This window comes from Diadema setosum, chromosome 1 (genome assembly GCF_964275005.1).
Source record: "Diadema setosum chromosome 1, eeDiaSeto1, whole genome shotgun sequence".
NCBI lineage: Eukaryota > Metazoa > Echinodermata > Echinoidea > Diadematoida > Diadematidae > Diadema > Diadema setosum.
This window is the reverse complement of record NC_092685.1, coordinates 4769349-4788566: the sequence shown is the minus strand read 5'-3', so window position 1 is coordinate 4788566 and position 19218 is coordinate 4769349. Positions and strand designations below refer to the sequence as shown.

The window sequence follows — 19218 nt, the reverse complement described above, 5'->3', positions numbered from 1 at the left end:
AATTTCGCGAATCTTCGCGAATCGCCTTTGAACCGCGAAAATAGCAACATGTGAAAATAACACGCAAATAAGTAAGTTCAGTTAGGCCCTCGCAACCGCGAAATCAACAACACGCGAAAATGTCCTCCAAGTAGCAATTCGCGAAAATATCTGTACGCGAAAATTTCAGCTCGTACAGTATAGGCCTACTATTGCCCAGTCATATTTTTAATCAGGTGTCACGTGTTATTACACAAAACTCTTGCCTACCGGTTTATAATTGTGAAAACGGTGAACAATGGCAGATCCAGGCGGGGGTTCACCTGGCACACGCCCCCTTACTTTTGTTTTAACAAATTTATTTAAAAAAAAAATTGAGGGGTGATGTGCGTGCACCCCCCCCCCCCTTTAATTTTGTAAAGGCACCCCCTCTTCATGGAATTCCTGGATCCGCCCCTGGTAATGTCAGCGGAACTACTCGTACTGTTGTTACTGATAAGAAGTTTACCTTATGCATATGCATGAACTATCGTGTGGCGCGCGCGCGAAATTTTGTATTCCCACCGTTGACTCCTACCTGTGGATGGGATTCACTTCCGGGACGAGCGAAGCAAAGTGAAGAGGACAATCCACGACAAAGTTCTGGTACGGTGAGCTCTCCGAGCCGAGCCCGCCCCACTGTACGTACCCCGCGCTCCGATCCGGCGAATGGATCCACGCTGAGCCTGGTTTTTAGCTTCTGCTCCGCTACTTTGATTTTGAAGAAGTAAGATTTTCGTGGAGAAACTTGAATGATTGTTGGTCAGTGTTAGTCTGTTACATGCCCGTGTACAATTTACTCCACTCTGTAGATGTCTAACATAGCTATGCCCATTGACCGAAAGATCGGTCTGTATTACAGTACAGTAGTAGTAGGCCTAAATTAGTTTTATTATGGTCGTCGGGGAAATGTTCCGCGGAGACTGCGTCTGGCTTCACGGATCCCTTCCTTAACATATACACGGAGGAGAGCGATAACGTCAAAAAAAATAAAAGACTCCTCTGGACAGACCTTTCTGTCTATGCCCATTATTGATTTTCAGTAAATTTTATTTTCAGTTGGTCTGCTAAGTTACTAGTATTTCTTCACCCGAGATGTCACTGTCGACTGATCGGCCGTGTGTCGACTTCTGAACTTGAAGTTCTGTGAGACTGTAATTTTACTTTTAGTACGTATGGTACTGGTAGTTTTATCAGTTACAGCGACAGGTGTATCTAGGTTCTAGTTAAATTTATATCATATTGTCTATGCATGACTGATGACTAAATAAACCGCAACAACAGTAACGTCAACTTTATTCTTCGTGCACTACGAGAAATTACTCAGTATGTTTTTTGTTGCTACAATTGTACAAACGGGTTGAATTCTATATGCTAAGCTGGGATAGGCACTTTGCAATTTCCCCATCGATCATCCATCGCATGCGCTAGAGATGACCGCAATTATCAGTCAGGGGTGGGGTGGGGTGGGGGGGGGGGGGCTCCCGCTCATAAGGTACTTCTGTCCCCATCATGAGGCCCTTGGCCTGTAATGCTCACACGGCCTGCTCCTCTTCACTTCTCATCCATCTCACATCTGACATATAATTTGTTGCAAGTTCGCAGAGTGATTTTTCTTTCTTTTTTGTTTTTGTGTTGTTACGCATGCCTACTCTCCATGATAAAAAAGTAGAACAAATTCTGTTTCTTCATTTTGATAAAAATCAAGTTTCAACAACCGAGATGTGCAGCAACCAGGCACCGCACGCCACAGGGCCCTGGGGCCAGCGGGTTCGCTCAATGCATGCAGGGCTGCCGTACATACCTATCACCATCAGCCTGATCGTACTGGGTACTAAAATTTTTGGTGCTCTTTTTTGCAGCTCTCGACTCCGCTCAGTAATCTCACTTCTCCATGCACAAATCTGCTCTTGAAACTGAAGTCTAACATCATTAACATTCGTAAAGAAAAAAATCAATAAAATCAGAACTATAAACATGATCTTGTGCATATTCCAAATTACTATTCCACACTGATACAAGTCGGTGGGTACTTGAATTTGTCAGCAAATTAAGCACTTCATACATTGGGTTCACTCTCTTCATGAATTCTGCTGTCCACCAGCCTTTGGGCACCTTTTGTGCAAGCGTCCCGTGCATCCAGCCTCTTGGGCCTATGCTTTGGTTGGTTGCTGCACATTGGTTGATAAGCACAAACAGAATTTTATTTTTCTTTTCATCATGAAGAGTGGCCATTTGTTTGAAAAAAAAAAATCACCATGCAAACTTCCAACAATTTTTACATACATGTATGTCAGATGTGAGATGGATGAGATCGAGAAGTGAAGAGGAGAGGGGATTGCCCAGATGGTGGACTGGTATGTGCATCACCATGATGATGCATTGTCTATACACAGCTCTGTAGCCGTCCAGAAATCACTGTGCTTTGCATGACATCTGGTCGGACAAGGTTGGTATCAGCAGTCCTAATATATGCCAGGGAGGCATCTCCCACCTCCCTGCCTGGTATCAGTAAGGTAGATATGTAACAAAGTTAGAAATCTAAATTATGTAAACCTTTGCTATTAATCTTTTGTGCTGCTTTTCTCTCTCCCTTGTGTTGATTTGCAGAGGTTGGAAGCTCTGAATAGAATATCTGATTCTGTACGTAAAATTAGATCTTAACCTAGTATAGCATGTTTGGAGGTAATTATGAGCTTTAAGTTAAAGATTGATCGGAATTAAAACCTTTTTGCTCTCCTGGGGCCTGTAGCATAAAAGTTACTATTATGGTAACTTTGCCATCCAATGGTAACTACCTTGGCAACAATACTGAACAGCCAATCACAATCAAGAATTCCATGGAAGTTACCATTGGATGGCAAAGTTACACACTAATAACTTTTATGCGACGGGCCCCAGGAACATGTTATTCCACAACTCAAGATATGTAGATTATGTGCATGTTGACATATTCAATCCTAGTTAATTCACACAGCTCTAAGTTAAAGGGCCTGAAACCATTTCTAAAAATCTTTCTGTGTTGATCTTCTTTCTCCACCCATTAGCATTCACCATGTCATTGTCCATCAGTGCAAAGTCCCTGTATACAGTGGAGCCGGCATCGCTTCATTTGATTCCATGTACAATCGAGGCCAACAGTGAGGCCAACGTGTCACATTACTTCACTCCAGCCATCCGGGATGATGAGAACCAGGGCCAGGGAAAAACAGGTTTGATTGAGAACTTCTTGCCACTTCATTTTACCGGCACTTAACATTACATGTATATTCATCAGCATCCAATGAGAATATGTTTGTCCAGTAATCATTAGAGATTTGAAATAATCCAGGACCAGGGGTACAGAAAAAAAAAGTATTGTAATTATTACTGAGCCTGACGATTTGTGTCACATGAAAAGTAATAACTACAGGTAGATTGTCACAAACAAATTGGACTAAATTTCAGTGTAAGCTGCAAGGAAAAGTTTTGATGGCCAAGTTCGATGTAGAAACGATGTTTACTTCATGACCGAGTAGATTCAGGTTAAGACAGATGGATGTTCACACATTAACTATCATAGTTTTTAAGCTTATTCAGTTTCCTGACCAAAAAAAAAAAATAAATAAATAAAAAAGATAAATAAATGAATAAAAAACATATAGTAACTTAGTAAAGCTAATGTTCAGTGTGGAAGTTTTTTAAACAAATATTGATCACTATGAGACACAGAGTGCAGGCTACCTACCCGAGGTGAATTTGGGACATTTGTGTTCAGGAAATGGTTTTGAGTAACAAGGTGAATCAGTGTTGAACTCTTGAAAGTCTTACTAGACTGATCCATGACATTTGCTCCTACTACAGTTGCTCCCATGATATCTGCATGATAAGCCAAACATAAATTCTACCCACAAACCTAATCCTAATCCTCACATCAAACCAAACCTAAAACCCTGTCACAACCCTAACCCGAATTCCTTGGAGAAAATAGGACCGCAGCAATTGTTGCATGAGCAAATGTCGTATCACCCTCACATAGCAGTTAACATTTGTTTTGTGTGCCAAAATATACCAGGAATCTAAACAAACAGAGACAAAGACATATTGAGTGGATTTCTACAGCTAACTGGCAAGCATCAGCACTGAGTGAAATTTACCAATTGTAAATTGGCTCATTCATGTATGCACCGAGTAATAACCTGTGCTGTAGAAGTGCTGTTCTGGCACAACAGATATTACAAAAGCTGTAAAAATGTCAGGAAGGAATATACAGTAAGTGACAAACAGTGAAAAAGAATTACCTTGTGATATCAACTTCCATGAGGTCAGGAGATGCATCTTACACTTTTACTTTGGTTGTTTTTATGAGATCTTGCATAGAATCGAGCATACTGCTTTCCATTTCAATTTTCAGCCAGATGAATGGCGTCTAGATCTAATATGCTGCTGATCAATAGGTTTTGATGAAGAGTATATGTATCAGTAAGTACACTTTATATACCCTCTTCACAGGGCATAATACACTGTGATATATGCTACATATTATTCGCTATGTATTATCATTATTTTTACAACAATCTGATATTCAGATATATGCCTGTATACCCCTGTATGTATGTTACATGACATTGTACTGTATATCGCAATTGTATGGCCAAATAAATAAATAATAATAATACATTGTAGTAATAATAATTCAAAGTGAGGATGTTGTTGTACTGAGTGTGGGTGCAGATATCATCATTGGTCACTATAGGAGTTAAGATTCACTGATTTCTATTCTTTGTGCTTCAGTTCTTCAGACATCATTACGTGGGAGACTTCTAAAGGGCCAGGAAATTCTGGTTCCGGATGGTTACAGAGGTGAGAAGCAGAAATGTATGACCATTGTATTTTTATGCCTCCGCCAACGAAGTGGCTGGAGGCATTATGTTTTCGGGTCGTCCGTCCGTCCGTCCCGTTTTGTTTTTGTCGATATCTCAAGAACCGTGTGGTGGTTTTACATCAAACTTGGTATGAGAGTATATCCTGGGGGGATAATACTTTGTTTGGATTTTAGGGTCACAGGGTCGAAGGTCAAAGGTCACAGGTTATTTTTTAAAATGTGATTTTCAGGGTATTGGTACACTTTAACATAAATGCACAGGAAGGATAGTACACTGTTAGCACAATTCCCGCCATGGTGTGACTCAATCTTATGGTAGTGCTCTGATCCAGCACCTTACAATGCAGCACATCTATATGAAGGTCTTGGTTTCACTTTATTCAGACTTCGGGAATTTGTGATGATGCATGCAAAGGAAACAAGCCAAATAGCTCTATCACACACACACACACACACACACACACACACACACACAAATACAAATCCAACTCAATAAATTGTTGATGGTTTTGCAAGCTCTGTTTGATAGCCAACTGTATGTTTTCCATCTGAAGAGGGCTGCATACCTCTACAGAGTTCATAATAACAAGCATTGAGTCACTGAACTGTACATGTCTTTCAAGTATTGTTCAATGGTGTGATCTTTCTCCATTGGCTGGTTCAATCAAGTAGCATACTGTACACATGAATGTATGCCATTTATACATGCATAAAATTTGCTATGTAATGACTGCAGATCTGACACCGTAACAGAATGCCTGATCACATTTATATATTCATATATAATAATATATATATTCACATACAATGTATATATTCATATATTCATACAATCAAATATTCATATATTCATATAGTCCTATATGTAGTATGGACCTGTTGATCATTTGTGATTATTTGTAAATATTTGTAATTATGCAGTTACGGACAAGCCTGATTTCACATAGACCATGTACAAAGTACAGCCGGGCCAAAGGCGGGGCCTAAGGCCGGACCCAAGGCCTTGTTGAACGAAGCTTTTTAGAAGCCTTTTAGAAACTCCCATAGACATTACATTGTGCTGTCATTACGATTCGGTGAAAATATTCATTCGAAATTTTGTCCTTGACTAAAACCATTAATGAACAGTGAATTATCGCGTTTTCCCACACCATCCTCATCTACATTCAAAGCCAATCCATTTTTATGTGCTTTGCGCGCAGAGAAGTGCGTACTAAGTGTTCAGTGCGCGAATTATACTCGGTCGGTTTAAAAGAAGGTGGTCGATATGTAGTAGGGCTACTATACACTAACTATACACAGTCATGACTTGCTGTGATAATGATGTGATAGGCCTGTGCATACACATATTATGTAAATACACTGTACAGGGCTGTGCATATTATGTAAATACACTGTACACTAACTATACACAGCCCAGTCGCTGTATAAATCGCGACAGGGCTAGGGCTGTACCTGAGCAGCCCACAACACAGAGCAAACACAAAGCAAATACAAAGCAAATTTTACGATAATTTTTTGTCACCTCAAACGCATCAAAGACAATCTTTATTAATGAGACTTCATACCGTACCTGTTTTCCTGGGGTTATTTGTGGGAATTCTGCGATCTGGGTACTATTCGCAAATCTAACAACATGTGAAAATATCAACTCCTGGGGGGTGTTTCACAAAGCCGTTCTTACAGTTAAGAAGGACTTAAGTGCGACTGGTGATCAGTTCTTGTGCTGAATTATTAAGATTCTGATAAGTATAGCACGCAAGAACTGATCACCAGTCACACTAAGTCCTTCTTAACTTTAAGAACCGCTTTGTGAAACACCCCCCCCCCCCCCCCCCGATCATGTAACGTGCATGTGTACATTTCTGTGTTCACTGCTGTATATTCCAATATTTCCATGAACATGAATTCAACAACTACCTGTACTGTTATATCCTGTAATATGAGCTGCCAGGACAAAACTCACATATGCTCTGATTCTGTATAGCAATCACTTTCAAAGCAATGTATTGATACATTTCTGCCAGCTAAAAATTCTTAAATGTTGGTTCACCCATGTGAACGGGTACAGAAACTGAAGCCTAGGTGGTGGGTTAAGCAGAATTGCTGCTGTCCTTACAGTCCCACTCATATGTTTTCATGTTAGTCTAATGCTAGTTTGTGGCAATATGAGAGTGTGCCAAGCAGTTTGCCAAGCAGGGATTCAGCTGGATGTTGAAAGTGATTAGCCATTCTGATACTTTAATTTAACAATACCATTTAACAATTCCATACCACCTAAAACCCCAATCCTATCAAATTCTTTAGAATTTCTGCTATCAAAACAATGATAGGATAGTCTGCAGACAAAGTAGATTTTTTTCTGTCACAAATCTGCTGTTACTGTGTTATTACCTCCGCCAAGGGGGAAGGTTATGTTTTTGTTACCGTTGGTTTGTTTGTTTATTTGTTTGTTTGTTTGTTTATTTGTTTATTTGTTAGTTAGTTAGTTTGTCTGTGTGCAAAATAACTCAAAAAGTAGGTAACAAATTTGGATGAAACTTGCAGGAAAAGTTTAGATTGATACAAGTAACAGATGATCAAATTTTGGTAGTGATCTGAGAATTTTTGAGGAATTTATGAAGGATTTTTGATATTTTGGCAGGTAGGGTCAATGAACTTGGGAGTTCAGGCTGCGTGTATTTGAGGTTTGCATGCGCACACTAAAGTGCGTGCTCTAGTTTCTGTTAGGGCGAGGCGCGCCGTGCAGCTGAGGGTTTATGATGTAACAAAGGCTTCTATATTAGGAAATTGGGCGACTTTCAGCACATAATGCTATAAGTATGGGTGCTGTTCGTTATTCCGAAGGTTCGATATTCCGAAGGTTTGTTAATCCGAAACACACAAATTCCCTATACCTAGAGGTTCGTTAATCCGAAAATGAAAAAGGGTTCGTTAATCCGAACATTTGTGGCGTTATTCCGAAGGTTCGTTATTCCGAAGATTTGTTCATCTAAAAATGAAATTCGGAAAAACGAACCTTCGGAATAACGAATCTTCGGACTGAAGAGCCTTCGGAATAACGAACCTTCGGAATAACGAGCTGTAACCATAAGTATATGTATGGGTGGAAATCACTTCTATGGAAGAACAAGATCAGTGATGGAAATGAGCTAGTAGGGCAGATATGTAACAAAATTTGGCCGAGATGCTCACATCCGGCGGAAAGTATGAAATTTTGCATACAGGGGTAATTTGGGGTGCTGATTTCAAATATTGCCGGATCCAAGAGATCAGACCACGGGGTCGGCCGCCATTTTGAATTCCAATATGGCCACTATCACAAAACAAATTTAAAGATCCCTATCTTCAGTTCTGAATGACCTGTGGCAACGAAATTTGGTACACATGAGCGTTTTGACATATTTAATTTGTGATGATGACAGATTGATTTGAAGTGTCTGACAAACATCGAATGGCCGCCATTTTGAATTCCAATATGGCCGCCTGGACAAAATATTCAAAATCCCTATCTCGATTTCTAAGTGGTGAGTGACGATGAAATTAGGTGTAAACAAGTATTTTAACATACTGAGTTAAAATATTAACTAATGTGATGTGTCTGACAAACGCAATGCCTGCTATTTTGAATTCCAATGTGGTTACGAAGACAAACACTACGACTAACATTCACGGGCATATCAAAAAGTGCAGCAAAAAGGAAGCATAATGCACCTTTCACTGACGTCACAATGTAAATACAGCAGCGCGCACCCAATCAGTTACAAACGCGCGCTCAATCAGGTAGCCTAATTTACAAACCCGAGATAGAGATTTTCAACACTCCAACATGACAACTTTGTATAAAAATTCATATTGGCTGCCGTGCAGCTTGTCAGACATATAGAATAAGTCTGTTATTGAAGTCATCATATCACCATGCTTTTATGTATCAAATTCCAATGGCTTGTGCCATTCAGAACTGAAGATAGGGATCATTGACGGCGGCCATATTGGAATTAAAAATGGCGGCCGACCCCATGGCCAGATCTCCTGGATCCGGCAATTTTTGAAATCAGCGCCCCAAAATACCCCTATATGCAAAATTTCATACTTTCCGCCGGATGTGAGCATCTTTTTCACATATCTGCCCCACTAAGCTGCATGCTTGGCGGAAGTCTGCGCTCTCAGAGTGTTTCAGTAGTTTTGAATGTCTTCCTCTGTGAAAAATGTGAAATCAATGAAAGGAAAAAATATGGTACCTGGTAAATATTAATAGCTGTGCACATTATTCACACATGTACTATACAATGTATGACAGTAGCATATATTCACTCACAAAAAAACACTGATACATGTAAAGGAGTTAAAGAATCAGCAGACATAGTTTTACAAGATGTATTGCAGAGTTCAATTAGTAATAGTATTAGTATTAGTAGTAGTATTAGTAGTAGTAGTAGTAATAGTAGTAGAAGTAGCAATGATAATAATAATGATAATAGTGGCTACTTGTATAGCGTACAGGTCAGCTTTTTAGTGCTCATGGCGCTTCATAAATGAAAAGATAGATATAACACATGTTCAAACATGACAACAGAGAAGAAAATGGCAAACAACAACAAACACATACCAGATAAAGAATACAATTGTTCCGAACATTATAGACTGCAATTATAGTCCTCAGTGTGAGAGGAATAGGTAACGTTTTGAAGTTTGGATTTGAATGTTTCTGTAGATGACAATTATAGCTGTACACACGGAGAAAATGTTCCAGTTAAAGAGGAACGTAGTCATACAAAGTGTATGTATTTCACATTTTTCAGTATTTTCAATCTTTCATATCCATATGCAATGGGCATAATGGACTCATTTGCATATCATTTGCATAGTATGCTATCATGGGGTGTGAAAGTATGCTGAGTGTTGACATATAGGTCATCCACTCATTGTATCCCCTGAACAGAGTTCGGAGGATACTATGGATTTGGCCTCGTTGCGCCGCGTCACAGAGATTTTCTTGTGAGCACTCTACTGGCTGCAGTTCTTCTTAGATCATCTTTAAATTTAGCATGAAGGTGTGTTACGGTAAAACGAAGATGCCTATTGTTTTTGGTGATGGTGCCCTCGCTTGTTCCGTCTTTATACATGAAAAAGTAAATTTAACAGGGTCTGTTTGAGTTTGCGACGCTGGCCTTGCTTCGCGACCGATTTTTTGTATGCCTCCGCCAACGAAGTGGCCGGAGGCATTATGTTTTCGGGTCGTCCGTCCGTCCGTAGGTACGTCCGTCCCATTTTGTTTTTGTCGATATCTCAAGAATTACCGTGTGGTGGTTTTACATCAAACTTGGTATGAGGGTATATCCTGGGGAGATAATACTTTGTTTGGATTTTAGGGTCACGAGGTCGAAGGTCAAAGGTCACAGGTTATTTTGTGAAAAAAAAGGTTGAAAATTCATGTTTTTTTTTTCTCCATATCTCGCAAATGGTTCAAGGTATCTTCATGGAACTTAGTATATATGCTTGTTCCAATGGGCAGTGATTATCTAGGGAAGTTGGGGGTCATGGTTCAAAGGTCAGGGGGTCAAAGGTCAAGGTCAACTCCTCAAAATATCACTACTTTCCTTATATTTATGCAATGCCTGAAGGTTTTTTTTTTTAACTTGATGTATGCATGTATTACCCGATATATATTCTGTGGGAAGTTTCTTGCCAAAAGGTCAAAGGTCAAGTGAAAGTGTTGAATTGCACTTTTTCCTCCATATCTCAAAAGTAACTCAAGTTATCATCATGAAACTTACATATTTATGCATGTTCAACCTAACAGTGATTCTCTTTGGAACTGTGAGGTCAAAGGTCAAAGGCCAGGTTTAGATAATGCTATTTTCCCATTTGATAATGAAATTATACTTTTTCTCAATACAGCTGTACCTTGAAAATTACTCAATGCATAAACTTATAAAAGGGTCAAAAGTCAAGTAAAAATCATCAGTTCCCCAAATACCTGCACTCTGACATTTTTAATCATTCATCCAATTGAACCTAGTTCTAGGAAAGTGAACATTCAGCACATTTGTGGCAAACCTGTCATTTTAATATTTTGCCAATTGTGTGAAATTGTCATCACACATTGTCAAGACATTGTACTATATAGCCCTATTAGGAGAACCATGCATTATGGCGGAGGCATATCAGTCGCCGTAGCGATATATCTAGTTTTATTTATTTATTTATTTATTTTTGTTGTTGTTGTTGCTTGTGTATTCTAGGATATATGTGTTTCATATCAATGGCCACATACAGCACATTGGTATATAGATAAATAGAGCTGTTACTCCCGAGGGTTTCATATTTGTTGTTTCATAGTTACAAAGTGCAATATTATGCATTGCAATTTGTTTAGCACTGTATGTGCAAAATTTAGGTTGTAAGTGTTCTGATGGAAATTGCTGATGTATACACATATTTCCGCATTGTCACATGATTAACATAATTTAAATTACTATCTGCAGGTGTTGTGCTGAAAGAACCAAGCAAGCCCTTTGTGGAAGAGGAGGCAAGTATTTTTCATTTAAAAAAAAGAAACAAATGTATATACATAGACAAGAAGTAAGGAGTGATTAAGACTAGAACCTGATGTGTATGATTTCCATTCAATCTCAACAGATAATCATTTAATATGAACAGAAAAGGATAATTTTGGAGTATAAAACAAAAACACCAATATTTACTGCTTAAATCTTTGTTGAATTTCACTCTACTTTGATCTGGAGGATCACTTACAGTTAACTGGTAAATGCTACTTCATTTTTGGCTGAGCAATCACTTAGTAAATTGGGGATAATATCTGCAAAAACAATGTCATATAGATTTTCACTACAATTTCTGGATGGTCCCTTTCACCTTAGATGTAAAATATGGAGATGAATTAGAAGTCACATGATATTTTGTGCAAATTGTTTCCATGCTTTCATCACAAAGGTGTGGACATGTATCACCATCCTATGCTCATTTTTCTTCTGATTGTATCAGGATCGTAGTCTGAGAGCTGCACAAAGCTTTGATAGATTTACTTACTGGAATCTGGAAACAGCGCCCTCTGTCAACGACCCTCTACAGCAGGCAATGGCTTGGACTCGTATTGCTGAAGCGGTATGTTTCAAATAAAGTGTAAAGCTTTTCCATCGATATGTTTGAAGTACATGTTTGAATGCTTGAGCATATAAAGGAAATACAGTGCACGCCCATTATAATGAACACGGTTTTTACGAAATTCCGGTTTCAACGAAGTAAAAATTTGGACCGCAAAATTATCTGCTCCTTTGTTTGTCTGTATTGTTTATTTGTTCGGTTATAACAAAATTTCGATATAATGAAAGAAAATTGGCGGTCCCGAGAACTTCGTTATAACAGGAGTCCACTGTACATGGATTACCGCAATATGCTTCAGGACGAGTTGATTTTCTTCATGATTATTCTGCCCTCACTGGATGAAATGTTACATTTTGTGTTAGTTTCAGCATATTAAATATTCTCATGCAACATTTCTCTCAGGCTATAAAATGCTAGAAACCTTGTGCTCCTGTGGTTCCCTTGTTATTATGTCTCCTATCCTTCAGTTTTTATTATGCCTCCGCCACAAAGTGGTGCCGGAGGCATTATGTTTTCGGGTTGTCCGTCCGTCCGTCCGTCCGTCCTTCCGTCCGTCCGTAATGAATTTTGTGGACAAGGTAACTATCAAAACCTGTTAAGGTATCCTAATGAAACTTGGCATGTATGTGTATTAGGGGGTGAAGTTGTGCCAAAGAGATTTTCCCCAGTGACTGCTAGAGTGCGGAGTCTTCATACGCCCTGTACTATTGTTTTGTGAGCGCAAGGGGAGCATTGGATGACAACGAGGCGGTACAACGGTAGGCTCACCCCTCGTGCTAACACGCTAGCAAAGGAGCAACCGAGGAGCAGCCAAAATCAAGTGCGTACTCGCGTAAAAGTTCAGAAGTTCGCGTAATACGCGCTGTAGAAATGTATACATAGTACGCAAAGTCCGCCATTGTTAAGTGAGCTATGGCGGCCCCCATGAAATCACTGACTCCATTGTAGAGTCCGCCCTCTAGTGGTGGGGAGGAGAAAAATCTCTTTGAGTTGTGCCTATCAACTTTTGGGTGCACATGCTCAAGGTCAAAGGTCAAAAGGTCAAGGTCAAATACATAAAATTTCACTATTTCCACCATATCTATTGAATGCCTGAAGATATTTTCTTGAAACTTAGTGTATACATGTATTAACCAATTAAGACTCTCTGGTGAACGTTTGGGTCATGAGGTCAAAGGTCAAAGGTCAAAAGGTCAGGGTCAAATACATAAAATTTCACTATTTCCACCATATCTATTGAATGCCTGAAGATATTTTTTTGAAACTTAGTGTATACATGTATTACCCAATTAAGATTCTAAGGTGAAAGTTTGGGTCATGAGGTCAAAGGTCAAAAGGTCAAGTAAAAATATTAAAACTTCTTTTTTTTTCCATACCTTGGAAAATTGTTCAAGGTATCTTCATGGAACATAGTATATACATATACTGACTGGAAGTGATTATCTAGAGAATGTAGGGTTCATGGGGTCAAAGGTCAGGGGTCAAAGGTCAAGTGCAACACTTCAAAATTTTACTATTTCCCTCCTATCATGCAATGCCAGCAGGGTTATTTTTTTTTTACACTTGGTGTATGCATACATGTGTAACCTAATAGAAATTCTCTGGAAAGTTTTTTTTTTTCTTCTTTTTTTGCCTCAAAGGTCAAAAGGTCAAAGATCAAGTGAAAGTGCTGAACTAACTTTTTCCTCCATATCTCGGAAGTGGGTCAAGTTATCTTGAAACTTAGTACATATTATGCATGTTCTACCTGAAAGTGATTATCTTATCAATTTTAGGGTCAAGGGCCAGATGAAAATGGTAACAATTTACTATTCAATTCAGAAATTGCACTTTTTCTCCACACCTGTACCTTGAAAATTACTCAATGCCTAAATGTATGAATGGGTCAAAGTCGAGTTAAAGTCCTTAAATCCCTAGATACATGCTCTCCTATTCATCCAATTAAACCTAGGTCAAGGAAGGTGAACATTCAACATATTTGTGACAAACTTGTCATTTCAATATTTTGCCAATTTTGTGAAAATGTAATCACACATTGTCCACATGTACTACCTAGACCTATTGGGAAAATCATACATTATGGCGGAGGCATACCAGTCGCCAAAGCGACATTTCTAGTTTGCTTTTGATATTCAAACAGGAAACTTGTATTTATCATGAATGTCACAACATAGCCTGACAGTGAATGGTATATTTTGATGAACATGGGGCTTGCTGTTGCGTTATGTCATATTGATGTTCTGGTCTCCCTATGTAGGTTAATATGGTAGGTCTATGGTAGACAATAGTACAGTCAGATGAGCTTTATGTATGACTGATATGGTATGGTATCTTTTATACGTCCAGTAAGTTCCAACTTATCATTATGCCATACTTTTGTCTGATCCCAACCTGCAGCCTAAAGATATTTTTCAGTAGGAGAGCTATTGCAGTAGTTTAAAAAACTGTCCTTCCTCCTTTTCCATTATGTGCCTTGCAGCTGCATAGTCCTGTTCCTAGCGGAGGTTGCTCCCTGGCATCACAGGGTAGCGTCGCTGGATGCAGATGAAGAGGAGGAGCCATGCAAGATTGGAACCGTAGAGACGATATTGTTGCAAGCTTGTCATCAATCTGTATGCCTGAGCTTACACAGACCGAATTGAAGAAGTGCTTACTAGTACTTGGCCCTTGTGCCCTTCATGCCTCCTGGGACTTACCCATAGGCTGTTGCCATATTTTCTCCCGTCACACTTGAACCCAGCTATACCCTTCATCCGAGGTCAGCCTCTGCATTCCAACATCAGGTGTTCCTTTCCTTCCTTTTTACTGGTGCTCTGCTGCGGTGGGCTTGTCCTTGGTTGCCAATCATGCTTACCTCTTTGTTGACACCCTATGATGGGTGCCAAAGTGTAGTACATTTGTGCTGAACAATTTGAGGGACTGCATGGTGCCAGATCTGACCAGGAGGATTGGAGGATCACATCAGAACTATGCTCATCCCTCCCCCCCCCCCCTCATCAAATTTGTGACTTCACTTTGACAATGGAGCAAACGAATTTTGAATCAACTTACCAACAGTCCACTCTGTCTGAAAAATGTGCTGAAAACATATTCACTGGATTTTGAATGTGTACATACTACTCACTTCTATATTTTGCACAAAATGTTATAAAATGGAAGCAAGGAATTAGTTTCAGTCAAGGGCAAATGATGCTTAGCTGAAAGGCTGCCGCTATGTGCATTTGTTTGTCATAGGAATACTGAATTTAGGGCATTCTTTTCAAGGAAAGAGGAATGTAACAGTAACATCTGACAATAGCCAAGTTATATAGCCAAATATCAGCTGTAGTGACTCGTGTATTCCTGTCTGTGTTTGTAGGTATGCTTATATGAATTTGAGATTGTTTTTGTTTTTGTTTTTGTTTTTTTTTTTGAGGGGGGGGGGAAGACTTGGACATTATAATTATACGTACATGTAGTTATTAGTAACAAACTTTCACTGTGTGCAAAAACTGGTTTAAAAGCCAGACTTTGTCACAGGGTAAGCACACACAAAAATGCACCCTCTCATTTCATATTAATCAATATACACAATAGCTAATGGCATGAACTTTTCTCTTTTACTCAAACTTAGGTGTAAACATTGAGAAATTGATGAATGCTCCCTGTTTTTGTTTTATGTATCAATTTTGATAACAAAGAGGTATGGCCTATTAGCTTATATTGTAGCTGCAATTACTTGAAGTTTTGCCCTCAAGTGCTGATAGTGCACGTAGACCCACGAGTACGTTCTGGTATGTATGTTAGTTAATTGTTGGTGCTACTACACTGTATTAAGATATCCTATGAAGCTAAGAAAATTGATGCTGCCTGAACATCATTACATTAAGTTTTACCACTACTGTAAAAATGGATATTTTCGCATAGATAAATTTTCGCACTCTGCCGCGCAAGACAAGTTTTGCATGTTTTGAATTCCAGGTCTTCTATACATCTAAGTACTAGAGCATATGGAAAGCATAATCATTCATTTGCTTTTATTTTCTTGCTGGTTTTTAGTAGCACAAAATGCTTGAAAATTTCAACACTGCGAAAATGTCTGTTTTCACAATGTACCATTTGCAAAGACCTCATCAGTAAAATCTCAAAATAATGAGAATAAATATACAGGGTGAAGGCTTGGCCAAGTTTACCCCATGCTTTATACCAACCCGCAAACATCATTTATTCCAGATTGCAAGGTTAGAAGCATTAGCGTGACAGAAATGTATTTATGAATAAAAACGGCAATCCACTGCATGGTGCATAAATGGGATGATGTGAAATGAGTTCACTCACAAACATTCAGAATAGGGCAGTGCTTAAAAAATGTAAACTAAGGATTTGCGTGTTTTAAGGGAGAGGAGCAGTACTAAATGATTTGGGTGATGCCGAAGTGTCTAAAGTCAAAGCCACCAGTATTTCTGATAATGCTATAAAACTGCAGTTTAAGCAAGTGCTGATTAAACAAAGAACACTGTGTACATGTTGACTCTCTTATTGCTTGACGGCCATAGAGCACCAATAAACTGAACAGGACATTGTGTTTCAAAGCATATTTCCAAATGATGGATGATTGGAGAATTAAATAGTTTTCAAACATTACTTGGAAGCATTTTTCACGCCATTATTAAGCGTGTACCCTTCAGTTTTGAAAAAGTCATCACACTTTAACTCTATAAAAATATGCCATTTACAGAGTTTTGCACAAGGCACATTAAAAAGCAAGACAATGTTTAAAATTCAGATTCCTCTATATTTTCACCAGTGCATTGTATGCATGTAGACTTTTCAGAACAATCAATTTCAACAGGACATTGCTGTTGCTGATAACTTAGTGTTGTACATTACATCATTCATATTATAGTGCATCGACTACTTCAACTACTGTAACCTCAAAACATGAAACTGTATAAAAATATGTAATTATCTAGTTAAAGACTTGTGATCTGCAATTCATTTTTCACTTGCATACCAAAAGCCAGCCACCTGCTACTCTGCACGTCACCAGCACAAATTATGTCAAGCCAACATACAGATACTGTACTTGAAGTGCAGAGTTGTGGATTATTGCTCTTTGCACTGTCGTGATTTCCTCAGCAGTGGAAATCTGCATCTATCTTTTCGGATCATGTACATTGTACATGTACACTGTAGGCCTACATCCACATGCATAAAAAAAAAACAAAACAAAACAAAAAAAAAAAAAAAACTATGATCACAATCAGTTTTAAGAATACCTGTTATGTTATCTGAACTCTAAGCCTGAGCTTAATATGCAGGTTAGTACTTCAATAGCTGCCGATACAACAATTACATGTTTTTAAATAAAATTTTTAAAAATCCATTGGTTAAACAGGCGCGGAGGAGCACCCCAATTTGCATCTCATTATCGCCCCGTTCTATTTGAATTTCCAACGGGCATCCACGGCTGCCCGAAACTGTGTGCATGAAAAAGTCAAATCTTTACCTTCTCCTTGTGCCGCTATGCGTGCCGCCAGTAAACTCAAACTTCCCACACTATCTAAGTTTTTAAAAACCTTCCTTTTGATGAAAAAATTATGAAATTTGCTGCACTAGAACTTGAGATATTAAAGCGTTTTGAAAATCACCTCTCGCAAAACATGCTCTCTGTTTTTTTCCGACTGGACTATGGCCGGGCTCCAATGAGTCCGAAATTGACAACATAAGTTTATCAGGCCTCAATCCATATATGGTGAAAGTTTTCGCTTGATTCCACCTGTACTTTTTGAGAAATCAACATGTTTCTACAGGGTTTGGAATAGAAAATTGTAGTAAGCGAAACAATTGAAAATGACATCATTTCTTTTCCCGTAATATTGAGCAGTGCGTGGTACGTGAGATTCAGGATTTCGTGCTCAATGTTGGTTTGCATGTGACGCAGTCAATTTTGCTGAGTGTCGCACGGCGGTGACTGCTGAGCTGCTGCCGCGCACGTACGCTGCATGCAGCAAAGCGTTGTGTGCTGTGACATGCAACGCTACAGTCACGCGATTATATATACATGGGACCGACCTGTACGCTTTGCGTTCGTGTCATTTTTGACATCACCTTCTGGTTTTTTCCGACACAACCATGGCCGGGAATATTACGGTATGACATTTAAAATGCAAGCAGATAAATAAATTTCGGTGTACTTTGTTTGAATGGCGCTTTTGTTCCACAATCACACTTCGTGAATTTTAGGATGATTTTTGAGGCATATTTTTGGTAATTTTGCTCGCCAGGTTTTCGCTAAAATTTCACATTTTATCATTGTCAAATCCTATAATATGTTATATGTGCATATTCGGACATGTTTTCAAATTCAAACTAACTCAATTTTAATCCGAAAATAGGTTTCCTTAAATTGTTATTAGCTTGAGAAGTTGTTTACTTTTTCTCAACTACGCGAGTACATGTTGTTTACTTTATGCAAATGAGGCTCGGCTGCCGATGGATTTCTGCTAGATAATTGGGGTGCTCCACCGCGCCTGTAAACTGCAGCATTTTTACATCTTGTCACATTAATTGACATATGGCATATTACATCAGGAATTGCTTTCACACTCTAATTAAGTTCAGAGCCATTTTCTGTCTCTAGTGGTACCAGTAAACCCAGCAAACCATAGATAACACTTCTGCATGGAGAATGTAATGCTACATTGTAACATGGATATGGTGAAATCTGATTTACATACATAGTGCAAATACAATGTATATGTAGGCTAGCAGCATGCAGAAGTCATGATAAAGGCATTAGAATGATTATTATTCCAGTGCTTGATATCCTTTCCTGTTTGTTCTGCCAAATGTTGCTCTCTCAACATCTAATGAAAGATTACAACTCGACTGCTGTGACTTCTACAGCTTTGTACATCAGATAGAAAAGCACTACTACAGTAATTTGCACTGCCCTGATACATTTACAGTATATTGCAGACTCTATAAAGGCTCACATTTTTCACTTACTATAAAAATGTCGGTGCATAAAATTTGACAAGAAAAAGCATACCCACACTGCAAGCGGCATACTGACTAAATTTTAAAGGAGACCTGACCTGTAGATGCTTTTCAGACTTTTACATTTGAACAACTACAAATTGGTTACACTGGGTAAAGAATTTCAGAACTTATAGTGATTGGGATGAGGAATAAGAATGTTTTCAAAATTTCTAACAAATCGCAAT

At 38.8% G+C, this 19218-nt stretch overlaps 1 protein-coding gene across 1 annotated transcript; it reads left to right on the top strand.

Moving 5' to 3' along the window:
• The first annotated feature begins 634 nt into the window (after positions 1 to 634).
• LOC140233404 (ribonuclease H2 subunit C-like) lies at positions 635 to 16581 on the top strand. Its single transcript, XM_072313514.1, has 6 exons — positions 635 to 745; positions 3066 to 3230; positions 4792 to 4860; positions 11371 to 11414; positions 11891 to 12010; positions 14490 to 16581. Exons 2-6 carry the CDS (start codon positions 3074 to 3076, stop codon positions 14556 to 14558), a joined length of 459 nt encoding a protein of 152 aa, XP_072169615.1. The 5' UTR covers positions 635 to 745; positions 3066 to 3073; the 3' UTR covers positions 14559 to 16581.
• The last annotated feature ends 2637 nt before the right edge of the window (positions 16582 to 19218 follow it).